At 43.0% G+C, this 13,379-nt stretch overlaps 1 protein-coding gene across 1 annotated transcript; it reads right to left on the reverse strand.

Moving 5' to 3' along the window:
• Positions 1 to 346: 346 nt before the first annotated feature.
• On the reverse strand, positions 347 to 2,776 carry LOC122764078 (protein EFR3 homolog B-like). Its single transcript, XM_044018446.1, has one exon. The coding sequence runs from the start codon at positions 2,672 to 2,674 to the stop codon at positions 347 to 349; it is 2,328 nt and encodes a 775-aa protein (XP_043874381.1). The 5' UTR covers positions 2,675 to 2,776.
• Positions 2,777 to 13,379: the final 10,603 nt, after the last annotated feature.

Consider the following 13,379-nt stretch of genomic DNA (forward strand, 5'->3'; position numbering starts at 1 on the left):
AACGTCAGCAAGTCCTAAAACGCCATCAAGTAAACATGTTACACCAGAAAAACAACATGCACAGGATCAACTATCAATGCACAGCCAGTTTTTTAAGCATCAGTATTAATATGAGAGCAGTCGCTGTGACTCTGACATTTAGTTTTATGTTTGGGATGGCCTGAAGTTCTGCCCGCTGAGTGAAATAATTGTCATTTCAGATGACTAAGTTAAAAAAAATGTTTTAAAGTGGCCTGGATACAACATTTGTTATTGCTGAATATCTCTTGTAAATGATGGGGTTAACAACTTTACAGCCATTAAAGTGTATACAATACTTATTCAACACCTCAGTTGACTTTCTGGTTTAGTACAAAAACAGGTCAGGAAATGTCATGTCATAGATGGGTACAGAGGATCTTTGACTTTGGCCATGACTTGATAACATGGTTCCAGCAGGACTGGGTGGGGGTCTAATTGTAATCTCTAAGATTTGATTTAGTCTCCTATGCAGTTGTGTGGCCCTTGGACCACAATGTGCAGCTATTTCCTTAAAGGGTGCCTTCTGAAACTTCTCCATCACTCGTCTCCTCCACTCCCTGTCCTGCTCCTCCATATCCACACTGCCCACAATGACATTTTTCAAGGCTTTGAATGTGATCTCCTCTGTCACTCTCCTCTCCTCTTTCTCTGGACTATTTCTAGACTGTAACTCCACCTGTGAGACAGTTTCACCAATGGACAGATGATCATCATCTGTGTACTGAGGAATGAAAGGTATAGAAAGTCTCTCTGTGTTATAACCACCACCCCCAAGGACTTCAGAGATTTTTGACTGGAGAAATAAAACATCCCCTTCCACATTCTCCAGTGAGGCAGGCAGCTTGGGGTTGTACGTGAAGACACCCTCGGGTAAAAGGTGAGGGCTATTTACCTGCCTGACCTTAATAACCTCGTGTATATACTTGCAAAAGGCTGGAATAGTGGTGAGCTGGCAAATAAGGTTGAAGTAAGCGGCAGTCAGGGAATGAATAGCACAGCGATTGTAAATAGGCAGATCCTCATCAGTTGACAGTGCCAGGTCCTGCAATGCAACTGTCAGGCGAACGAGGTCCAGAACCACCTCTGGATTTGCCAGCTCCACACTCAAAATGGCAAACAAAGCAAAAAGTTTCTCGTAATGCTGCCTACCATTACTCTGCTCCTTGCACGCCAAGTAGATGTGTTGGTAAAGCTGCTGGCCGTGACCTTTCATGAATAAGTTATCTTGTCTGGAACACTTGACCACTTTGATCTTGAGCACAGATATGTCCAGGATGCTGCTCATGCTGAGGAGCTTGGACCTGTTGTCATGCCAATCCATGAGACTAATAAGTATTTGGAGTGCCAACAGTTGCACCTCTGGATCCTTGGTGAGAGACACGGACAGCAGTGGCTCCAGGTAAGAGCTTAGCTGGGTTTTCAGCATGTTGGTGGTATGGAAACTTGCTGTCACCTGGACTAAGGACTTAAGTAACATGACTTGAATCATCCTGGTACCCTCAGGCCCTGAGCCTGTGGATGGCATGGCTGTGTGAATACCAGGGATTTTGCCCATAATGAAGAGCATGACCTCTGACCTCTGGTAAGCTGGCAGAGTGTTGGCAAATGAACTGATGGTACGGATGACAGCCTCCTGCAGCTGCCTCTCCTCGTGAGCGTTGGTGATCTCAGATCCGATGTTGATACTGCCGTCATATGAACCTGTCAACTCATAGTCAACACTCAAATGAAGCTGCTGCACCAAAGTGTTGAAAATCTCCAACACTGTGAGACCAACAGAGCAGCTGGCTGCGATGGCAGCTGCCTCCAGCAAGACCTCTATGATTCCAGCTCGCACTGTGGCTGAGTTCTTGCTGTTAGCAGCCAGGTGACCAAGAAGCTGCTGGATGACCAAGTGAGAGTGCTGAGATCGGATGGAGTACATAATGATTTTGAAGCAATGCACTGCAAAGGTTGTCCCCTCCCATAGACAATGATTATCTAAGTGCATTAGCACAGGTGTGATGACATTCTTGATTTTGCCATAGGCAGCTCGTCTCAGAAGCTCTCTAAAGCAGCACTCTGTCAACTCCACCAAGCCACTCTTTTCTTTCTCTGACATCTGCAGCAGCGAAGGGGAGTGGTTCTGTGTGCATTCTCCACTCTGCAAGTTGAAAAGTAGAGAGGGGACAATCTTGCCCATGAGCTCAGGGTCCCAGATATTGGCCTGTAGGTCGTCATTCACCGTCTTCCTCACTACTCCATTTAGACCCTTGATACCTGCCATGCGAATCTTGAAGCAGATATCGGGGTCCTCGTCGCTAAAGTGGCACATGTCACTGAAACGTGACACAAAAAAATGGTAACAGCGGTGGTAGGAGGGGTTGTCCTCTTGTATATTGGCAAACTTCACAAAGGAATTGGTTCCTAGGATCTGTAGGCTAGGTTTGTCCGACTCTAGCACCTCACGCACCATCTTCAGGAAACTCTCCACAAACAGGTTGATGCTCTGAGAGCGACAGGCCATCAGCAGCTGGTCCAGCGCTTCCATTGCTATGCACACATACCTGTATCTTTGTCGAGCCACATCCTTTGACATTCTCTTAGACAGGTAAGCGCCAATACAGTCAAGCTCTTCTGGAACCGACAAGGCATAGAATGTCAGCTTCTCCATGTTGGCTTTTACTAGCCCATTCTTTTGGTTTGCTGGAAAGATGTTGTCTACCAATCGCTTGTACAGAGGACTGAGTGCTCCACAACAGTCACCGATCAAGAAAGATATGATTCTTTGCAGTGACATGGTTGTGAAATTTGTTCTTTTTTAAGTAAGACTAGAAGAGAGAGCAGTAATGCAACCGTGTGAGTTCCAACTGATGTGGAGCACTAGAGGTTATCTTGTAATGTAAGAACTCCTTCCAGGTGACATGGAACACTAGAGAAGTCTTTGAAGAGGAGCTTTGATGCTGGCACATAATAAACACGATGGATGTTACTTTGACATGCAGATGGTCTCTGCCAGTTTGGACTTCCCAGGACAATTAAAACACTTTTTTCATGTAGTATATTCAAAGGACAACAGGCTGACCTGGGGCGCTCAGGTTTTTCCCTATAATAATTTTTTAATATTGAGAAGAATTGTCATCTTGCCATTAAGGCAATTTTCTTTAAGGTGTTTTGAATGCAACAAAGAAGGACGAGAAGATGATACTGAGAACTTTGAACAGTGATTGCGAACTTCAGAACTTTGAACAGTGGAGGGCAGCATTACACCTCTCAGTGCAAAGTCTGCTGGAAATGATTAGAGCAAGAAGTCTTTGATCTTCTGAAAAGCAACGGAATAAAGAAGAGCTTTCCTACTAAAATGGGAATTACATGGTTTTTCCACCTGGTTCCTGTTTATAAATGTTGCTGTGTTTTTGGCATGAAATGAACTGTTTTATTATGGGGAAGGAACACCATATTTCTGTATATGTAATATTTGTTAGCTAATTAGTGTTAAATACTTTCCAGATATAATAACTATAATTAACTGTCAGGAGCAACACAAGGTTAAGGGTCTTGCCCTTAACCCACAAACCCACAACCTTTGAGTTGAAAGGAGGGTCTAACTTTGTGCTGCTGTTTTTGATAAAAGGGCCCAGTTGCATGATGGTCATTTTTCCTCAGTAAGTTTACTCTATGATGACTGTATCTGCACTTTAGAGAGGAGAGGTCAAAGGGGAAGTGATCAGAACCATGATCCACAGCAGAGGAGCTGTTCAGTGTCACTGTCACTGTGCTGAAATCATTCTGGTCACTTTTTCAACAATCTATAAATGTGCCAGTGTCACACGTCATGATCCAATGACACACAGAATAAAGTGTGTAATGACTCATTTACTGTCCCTGATTGTGTTTTGGAAACAATGAAAATTGAGTGATTTGAATTCACAAATGTCACTCACTACAACTAATAATCACACAAATTATGAACAACATAAAACACCAGTGACTGTGATTTTCTAGTTGTAGTGAGTGACATTTGTTAATTCAAATCACTCGATTTTCTTGATGTGCTTTTGATATTCATTGATCTAGATTGATTCAAGTTGCTTAATTCATATTATTAAGTTATATTGTTTATTCACTTAAAGGCTCTGTGTCTTTTGTGCACGTATGCTGTGACAGAGAGTTCAGAGAGCCAGTGCACAAATCTTTTCCTTCAAAATTGTTTTATTGGGATATTAGGATTGCGTAGACTGATTTTAAACACATACCGTAGATTGATTGTCTCTTCTCGTTTTCGGGGTGGATCCTCGATTTACAAAATTAACATTTACTTTATTTTTCAAAAATATTTAAGAAATAAGCAACTATTAAACATAATTATTTAATTATTTTTAACAATCACCTGATTGCCCATAACTGTTGTTCCCCAACAATTAAGATATATTTTGCACAGGTAGGTGGAACCACCTCCAGCTGCAACTACATGTTAGCTCCTCCCGCTAACCTAAAGCTGCTACAACTACTAGTTAGTAACCATGGCAACTACTGATTGAACTACTGAAGTAGAAAAGATTCACATTTAAGAAGCTGAATGTCGTGTTATAGAAGCGTTGTGATTGGAGACAAATACAGCCAGTCTAAATTTCTGATTGGTTGATTTTGTGGCACATTTGTAACGCGAGATTTGAGATGTGAGAGGACATATGAGTAAAATTGATTAAACTGTTAAAATTAATATTTGCAAACATGCAAATACATGTATTAAGCTTGCAAAATATATTTTTCTGTGCTCAAAATCTCACATTGTTCCTTCATGAATGTGGCCTGTGAAAGAAATTCATCAGTGTTCAGTGAATCATATCTTTACTTCATGTATAAAGGAGAGACCCTGTCACCAAGAAGTTCTAAATGTTCTCTCCCGTTTCTCAAGAAAGCTTTACCATTTATACAGAAACATCAAAGTAAAACAAGAACAGACACCAGACCTAACGTTTATGACCCCATTAGATCTAATGTTTACGACGACTAACAGATACCATTATGTGCAACCCTTACGTTGACCCTTCCTTATCATACAATTTCCCCAGCCTTCATTCACAGCTTGACTGTTAGTAGATAGTTATCTTAACCACTACAGGAAACAGAAAGACAACTGGTTATTTCCCACATTTCCTCCTTTTTGACACAAAGTGTCAACATAATTTTTGGGAAATCACACGGTCCCGTTAACTAACTTTTGACTACACACTGCAATCATATTAGTATATATAGTTAACTATTCACTCTCAGAAAAAAAAACAAAAAAAACAAAAAACAAAAAAACAAAAAAAAACAAAAAGCAAACCAAAACAATTCTATTCACATTATCTCTTCATCTGAATCACTCTCACTATACGGGTTACCTGGGGCCCATTCTGAAATGTGACACACATTTGATTCACAATCCTTACTTTGTTCACAAGGTACTTTCACATACATTGGTGCTCTGTCACCTCCCTCTATCCACAAACACTTGCATACAAGTGAGTGCACAAGTACAACAACAAAAAGTTATACCAAACACAATTAGCACACGGATACACACATGAACAATGATTGCAACCCAGGGACCAAATTGTTCGTTTAACCATCTATTGAAACTAAAACCTGCTGATTTCTCTCTACTTTTAAAGTCAGAAAAAACTGAGGTCATTATACTCGGCCCTAAACACCTCAGAGAAAAACTTTCCGATCACATTGTCACTTTAGATGACATCACCCTGGCTTCCAGTTCCACTGTGAGGAACCTTGGAGTTACTTTTGACCAGGAAATGTCATTTGATTCACACATAAAACTAATTTCCAGAACAGCCTTCTTCCACCTCCTTATTATCAGGATGTTCCAACAAGTCTGTTAGAACCCTTCAGTTAATTCAAAATGCTGCAGCACGAGTTCTGACAGGAACTAGAAAGAGAGACCATATCTCCAGTGTTAGCTTCTCTACACTGGCTCCCCGTAGTCTAGAATTCAATTTAAAATCCTCCTCCTCACGTACAAAGCACTTAATGGTCAGGCCCCTTCATACCTGAAAGACTTAGTCTTACCCCATCACCCTAATCGATAGACAAATCTTCGAGACATGGTGGCTAGTCATGCAGCACATCAAGTCAGCCCTCCCCCCCACCCTAGACCCCTTCCAGTTTGCATATCGGTCAAACCGCTCGACCGATGATGCCATGTCCGCTGCCCTCCACTCACCTGGAGACTAAAGACTCCTACGTTAGAATGCTGTTCATTGACTTCAGCTCAGCAATCAACACAATCATCCCCCAGCAGCTCATTCACAAACTGGACCCCCATAATGCACACCTTCTACAGAGGCACCATCGAGAGCATCCTGACAAGCTGCATCACCTTGTGGTATGGTGCCTGCACCGTGTCCTGCCGCAAGACCCTGCAGCGCATCATGAGAGCAGCTGAGAGGATCATTGGTGTCTCTCCCCAGACATTTACAACACCCGCATCACCAGGATTACAGGTGACCCCTCCCATCCGTCTCACAGCCTCTTCAGCCTGCTGCCATTGGGGAGGAGACTGGCAATAATCCAATACCCCATTTTTCTCCCAACGAAATACGCCAATGATATGATGAGAGGGTGGAAAACTGTGCCATCTCTCGTTTATGAACGTGCATAGGGTTTGAATTTTGATTCAGAGTTATTAGGAGTATAGCTAAATTAGCAATAATTGAGTTAACAAAATAACAACACCCAGACCATTCTGGTGGTAAAAACAAGAATGCCTCATTACCACAAAGCCAATAAAAATTTCCAATAGGAGGTATACCTTTATGTGCAGGAGCATGAAGATATTTATTGACTAGCACAGTTTCTTTATTTCCAAATGTTATTTTAATGGGACCGGACTTAAATCGATTTGTGTTTAAACTAATAACAGGGTTTGAACAATGTCAGATTCCCATGAACTGACCTGCCGTTTGAACATAAACAAACAGAATGTGAGAGATTTGTACTCTTGTTAGGAATCTCAGTTGGTTCGGCATAAGTGGAATTTGAAGGGAAAGATTGTGGAACCATGTTCTCACAAAACCAATCTACACAAGTTAAATACATATTTGCCTGATATGTCGTATGACTTTAGACATTCTTTCTCGCCGTATACCATGCATGGTGAGAAGCCTTACACGATTTCCGACTTGTAGTGTCAGTGTGGGGACAATCAGCGTAATATTGCACTAAACTAATGACAGGATGTAAACAAGGACAATGTCTCACCTCCAGCTGGAACAAAGAATGCCAGTTAGCTGGAGGACTCTGAACAATTAGTACAGTAGTGTTTGAGCCGTACACCTTTTTTTTTTGACTAATTCTTCTGTGACAGTGAGTTTTTTATCCATGTCTTCTGGGATCTCTTGATCCTGCATGGGTGACACACCCACGTCACTTCTGCCCTCAGTGTCTTTGTGCTCCCTCGATGTCTTTCTTCATTCCTCGGTGGAAGATTAGGTGTCAAAGTATCAGTGTAAATGACGTCAGTTCGACTGGTGAATGTGAGTGAATCAGTAGTATGTGTGGTTGTTGATGTTATATGCTGACTTTTGAAGTCCATTTGTCGCAGGCTATCATTTTTCTGATGTCCAGGCCATTGGACTGCCACGCCTGTAGAAAACTACTAGCAAGGTTTTGCAGCATTTTCCTCGATAAATTTCCCGTTGTTGTTGTTCTGTTGGCTGAGGCATTTCCAGGAAAAGGTTTACGATGGGTCGCATAGATCCAGGTATCCCTTTCAGCAGTTGGAGTTGTCAGCAGCACTTGGAATGGTCCTGACCACCGGGATGGATGCCAATGCTTCCGTCTGAGATCCTATACCACTATCCAGTCTCCGAGCCGGATGTGGTGTAGTTCAGCTACTGCAGGGTCAGGAAGGGCTGCTTTCACCTTAGGGAAGATAAGTTTGAGAACAACATTTGAGTGCACAACAATATCTTAACATGTCATCATCCATCCCTATCAGAGTTAGCCTGTTTTGAGGATAAGGAGTATTCGTCATTCGAATAGGACGCCCAGTAAGAATCTCATAAGGAGATAATCCAGTCGTTTTATGTAGGCTTCCTCTCATGAACATGAGAGCGAGGGGTAGAATTTCAACCCATGGCAACTTTGTTTCAGCCATTAATTTTGTTAATTGTATCTTCAGGGTCTGATTAGCTCTTTCTACCGCTGGATGATACGCACAGTGTGTTTTTAGGTTGATCTGAAGGCTTTCTGATAGACTTTGAATGACACTATTCACAAAATGAGAACCACTGTCGCTAGTCAATTTGGACGGCAAACCCCAACGTGGTATTACTTCCTTCAAGAGTGTTTTTGCCACTGAAACGGCCGTTGCATGCCTACATGGGAAACATTCAATCCATTTTGAAAACATGTCAACTATTACAAGGCAGTACATGTACCCCTTGCATGGAGTGATTTGCACACCTCTGCCAACGTTGTTAGTGACACAAATTACACATTTTTTACAAAAGTCTGCAGCAAATGTTGAAAACCCTGGCGCATACCATAGTTTATTTACAATATCTAACATCCCTCCTTTTGACGCATGGTCAGGACCATGGGTCAACTTAGCTAGAAAAGGGAATATAGATTTTGGAAGAACTGCAAGACCATTTATGTCTACCCAGACTTCAGATGGGAGTTTTGTGCACCCTTTTTTCTTCCAGAATGCTTTCTCCCCAGTATCAGCTCCTGTTTGAAGCAAAGAGACATCATTGAGGGAAAAAAAATCATCCTGGAGAGTTAGGGGAATTTGCAAAATTGGGGAGGCAGGACAAAGAGCAGCTCTCTTAGCAGCTGCATTGGCTGTTGCATTTCCCTGTGACACTGGGTCGTTAGAACCAGTGTGGGCTCTGCATTTGCATACTGCTACAGAGACAGGCAGGAGTAATGCAGATAAAAGGTTGAGGATGAGCAGTCTGTGAGCAATCGGTTTTCCTGTAGACGTAAAGAAACCACGGTTTTTCCACAAAGTGTGAAAGTTATGGCATACATTGGAAGCATATTGTGAATCTGTGTATACTGTAATATTCTGTTCCGCTCCTAGGATGAAAGCACGGGTTAATGCAAATAACTCTGCTGCCTGAGTTTGGAACGTTAGGCGTGTACTGAAGCGTTTGCCGCTTTCAGGTCCTGGACAAAGCGCCACTCAGGATTTCCAGGTCCGTCTTGTGCCTTCTGAACTGGGAAAATGGGATTGTTCACTGGTGATGTGTTGCAGGGGACAATTACTCCAGCCTGTAACAGAGAATCAAAAACAGGGTGTATACCTTCTATCGCCTGGCGCGAGAGAGGATACTGCGCACGTTTAGGTCTGAATGAGGACTTGGGAACAATCTCCACGGGCACGCTATTTTTAACCAGTCCCACATCATATTTGCTGCTAGTCATGAAGTCGGTGTCTGGTGCATGCACATGGTGTTTCGCACACTCAAACAACAATCTCCCCGCACCTTCATTCATCAGCCACTCATACACATACAAATGGGTGGTGTCATATGTGCACAGGAGATCTGAATCATTCTCCAAATCTGGAGCCTCATCTGAATTTGGAGACGGTGTGGGCTGTGGCAAGCCCCTTCTCACAGCTTTCATTCCCTCAGGAGAAGAGATGATGTTGACCCCGAGCTGGAGCAGCAGGTCTCTTCCCATAAGGTTAACTGGACAATTAGGGGATAAAAGGAAAGAAAATTTTAATTTCACAAATGGATTGTTATGCTCACATGACAAGGGCAACGTGAAATACTCCTTAACTGTTGTCCCTGTGGCCCCCAGTGCATATATGAACCGTTGTCCCATCTTAGCCTCAGGAAAATCTGCTTCTGTAATAACAGATCTTGTGGCACCTGAGTCTACCAAAAATGTTATTTTCTTACAGCCAACCTTCAGAGTAAGTTGCGGAAGGTTAAAAAAAGATTTTGGTGTCATAAATGCATATGCTCCCACTACAGATGTTTGTGTTTGTGTTTCTAGTTTATCAATTGCCTGCAGGACTTGTGTACATTCTTCAGGAGTGAGTTTCTGATGTGTGTGTGTGTTTTCACTTCCCTCTGGCGTTGTGTGAGGCCATTCAGTTGGAGGCATTACACAGGAAACCCGCGCAGCAGAGGGGAAGGTTTGGTTTCAGTCGGCTTTGAAATGTTTTAGTTCATATGCATGCCCTCTTCCTCCGCCCTGGCCTCCACGTCCTCGCTGGGGTCTCCCAGCTCGCACTTTGGGATGAGGACAGTCCTGTGACTAGTGTCCTTTCTCTCCACAGTTGAAACACACGTCATTAGGCACTCGTGGTGGGCCTTGTGGATTCGATGGGGTGCGTGAGAAATTTCCTCTGCCCCGCTGCATGGTTCTTCCGCGTCCCACAAACGATGGTTTCCCTGTTGATTGGAACAGGCGCAGTGATGCCTGATGTAAGTCTCTCTCTGTTTTCTCCTTCCACTTCTTTTTGGATTCATTTAACAGCCCTTCAGCATGGACTGCGTGGCGAACAATCTCTGGGAACCTAGCACGATTCCATCCTCTCCTCCCCCAGAGATGGGAGGGAGTTGACTAAGTGATTCTTTGAGTCCAGTTATTGTCCATGGTCGGAAAACATTTTTTGTTTTTTTTTCCTCACCAGGTTTGAACCACTTGTTTTTATCCCTCGACACCTTGTCAGCATGAGCACACTTTGGGTACAATGTGTTGTCATGAGTATGCACATCCTGCATGTGATTTATTATGGATGTCCACTCTGCCTCCTCCTCTGGGCCTGATGTTGTGGACGTTACACTGTCGTACACATGGTTCTTTATGCCACACAGCCAAAACACAAATACATTTTATAGAACACTTTTTCATCTACCTATGACCTACTGACAAATATTCATCCACTTCTTAGTGAAATGTAGTTGAAGCAGAGGTGAAAGGGCTCAGATTTTAGCTTCAACTGTCAGAAGACGCCTCGTGTTTGAGACAAATAACCATAAGTTTCGGTGGTCGCTATTTGAACACTTTTTTCTCAATTTGTACAACATACAATACATAGTCATACAAGTATGTTATGAGAAGCCTAGTGATAAAAATGACCACACGTCATAAAACTGTGTCATTTGTAGGCGTCTCAGAAACTTCTGTCCGTAACAATGTAATCCACACCCAAGCCAATGGATTGCAGACTTGGTCGTAGCCCCTCCTTTTCCATGTGGTAGCTACCGCCCACTTCATTGCTCTGTTGAGAGAAAAACAAACACAAAGTAGAAGCAAAAAAATAAAAACATATCTTTATACAAAGTAAAAAGTCACAAGAATAATTCTACACACCTGAACTAGCTGGAGGTCCAAAAAGAAATAGCTCCCACATTTTGCAGAGTGCCCTGAAGTAAACAGAACAATGTGAAAAAAACAAGTGCTTTTTTATGTTTAAAAGTCATTGGTATTGGTAATGCAGCGTTAATTGGAGCTTCCAGTCTATGTCACCTTTCTCACGTACCTGTCCAAATGTAGAGAAAACATAGTGTCACAAAAAAACACAAGGGTAGAGGGAAAATAAATAAAATTAAAGCTGCGACCTGCAATGTGTGGGCCCTCGCAGCCGCCGCCCCGCCAGCAGTCCGGGTAAGCCCTAGACTCTGTGCTCTGGCCGGGTCACATATCTCTCATGTGAAGTTTAGTGCAGATTGGTATGGCAATGTTACGGGTCACTTCCTGTCTTCCTGTCTTCCTATCTTCGAAGACCTACTTCCTGTGTGCAGGTCATGGCTTGCAGACGTGTTCAGGGCGGGCCCTTAGTCTCACATATCAAGTTTTGAGCAGATTGGTCAATGCGCTGCGAAGTTGAAGGGCACTTACTGTTTCACTCGACCTACTTCCTGTGTGCAGTTAATGTCTTGCAGATGTGTTCAGGGCCTCTGAACACACTTACATATGAAGTTTGGAGCCGATCGGTCAATGTATGTGAGATTTAAAGTGCACTTCCTGTTTTGGGTGACCTACTTCCTTTGTGCAGTTAATGTCTTGCAGACATGTTCAGGGTTGGCCCTTGGTCTCACATATCAAGCTTGGAGCCATCGGTCAATGTATAGTGTATATACATATACATTTTGATTTGATTTTTGATACTTTATTAATCCCCTTAGGGAAATTATTCTCAGTCTCAGATCGACTGATTATTCTCTGCATTTGACCCATCCTAGAATTAGGAGCAGTGGGCTGCCACACTGAGTAGCGCCCGGGGAGCATTGGGAGTTGGGTACCTTGCTCAGGGGTACCCCAGCCCTTTTTGGCCGGTTGGGGATTTGAACCAGCGACCTTCCAGTTACAAGTCAAGTTCCCTTTCCACTTACGTATGTATATATATATATATATATATATATGTGTATGTATATATATATATATATATATATATATATATATATATATATATATATATATATGTATGTATATACCTCACGGCCTACTTCAAATAGACGTGAACACGCACTTACCACAATCAGAATATTGGATTTTTCTTCAGAGTTGGGTTAGGGTTAGAGATCTTCACGGTTAGATCCTTCAGAGTTGGGTCAGGGTTAGAGATCTTCACGGTTAGACCATTCAGAGTTGGGTTAGGGTTAGAGATCTACAGGGTTAGACCCTTCAGAGTTGGGTTAGGGTTAGAGATCTACAGGGTTAGACCCTTCAGAGTTGGGTTAGGGTTAGAGATCAGATCATTCAGAGTTGGGTCAGGGTTAGACCCTTCAGAGTTGAGTCAGGTTAGAGATCTTCAGGTTAGACCCTTCAGAGTTGGGTTAGGGTTAGAGATCTCACAGTTAGATCATTCAGAGTTGGGTCAGGTTAGACCCGCCAGAGTGAGTCAGGGTTAGAGATCTTCAGGGTTCCCTTCAGAGTTGGGTTAGGTTAGAGATCTAGGAGACCCTTCAGAGTTGAGTCAGGGTTAGAGATCTTCAGGGTTAGACCCTTCAGAGTTGAGGGTTAGAGATCTACCGGGTTAGACTCTTCAGAGTTGAGTCAGGGTTAGACCCTTCAGAGTTTAGGGTTAGAGATCAGGGTTAGACCCTTCAGAGTTGGTTAGGAGAGATCTACAGGGTTAGACCCTTCAGATATGAGTTAGGGTTAGAGATCTACAGGGTTAGACCCTTCAGAGATCTCTTCTCCATTTCTGCATCAGTAAATCTGTGCTCGACCTCTACTTCAAATAGACGTGAACGCGCACTTACCACAATCAGTTACACACGACTTGACTAAGCCACGCCTTCTCATCCTGGTTTGATGTCCGTGTAACAGACAGAATAAATTTAGTATCGTAGATTAAGACTGGAGGAGCAGCAACCAGAGGCGCGGTCGAGCCGTTAACCCTG

Source organism: Solea senegalensis, unplaced genomic scaffold (genome assembly GCF_019176455.1).
Source record: "Solea senegalensis isolate Sse05_10M unplaced genomic scaffold, IFAPA_SoseM_1 scf7180000017201, whole genome shotgun sequence".
Lineage (NCBI taxonomy): Eukaryota > Metazoa > Chordata > Actinopteri > Pleuronectiformes > Soleidae > Solea > Solea senegalensis.

Bases quoted from the DNA above. Each gene is read 5' to 3' on its own strand.
- LOC122764078 (XM_044018446.1), bottom strand. From the start codon at position 2,674: ATGGAGAAGCTGACATTCTATGCCTTGTCGGTTCCAGAAGAGCTTGAC.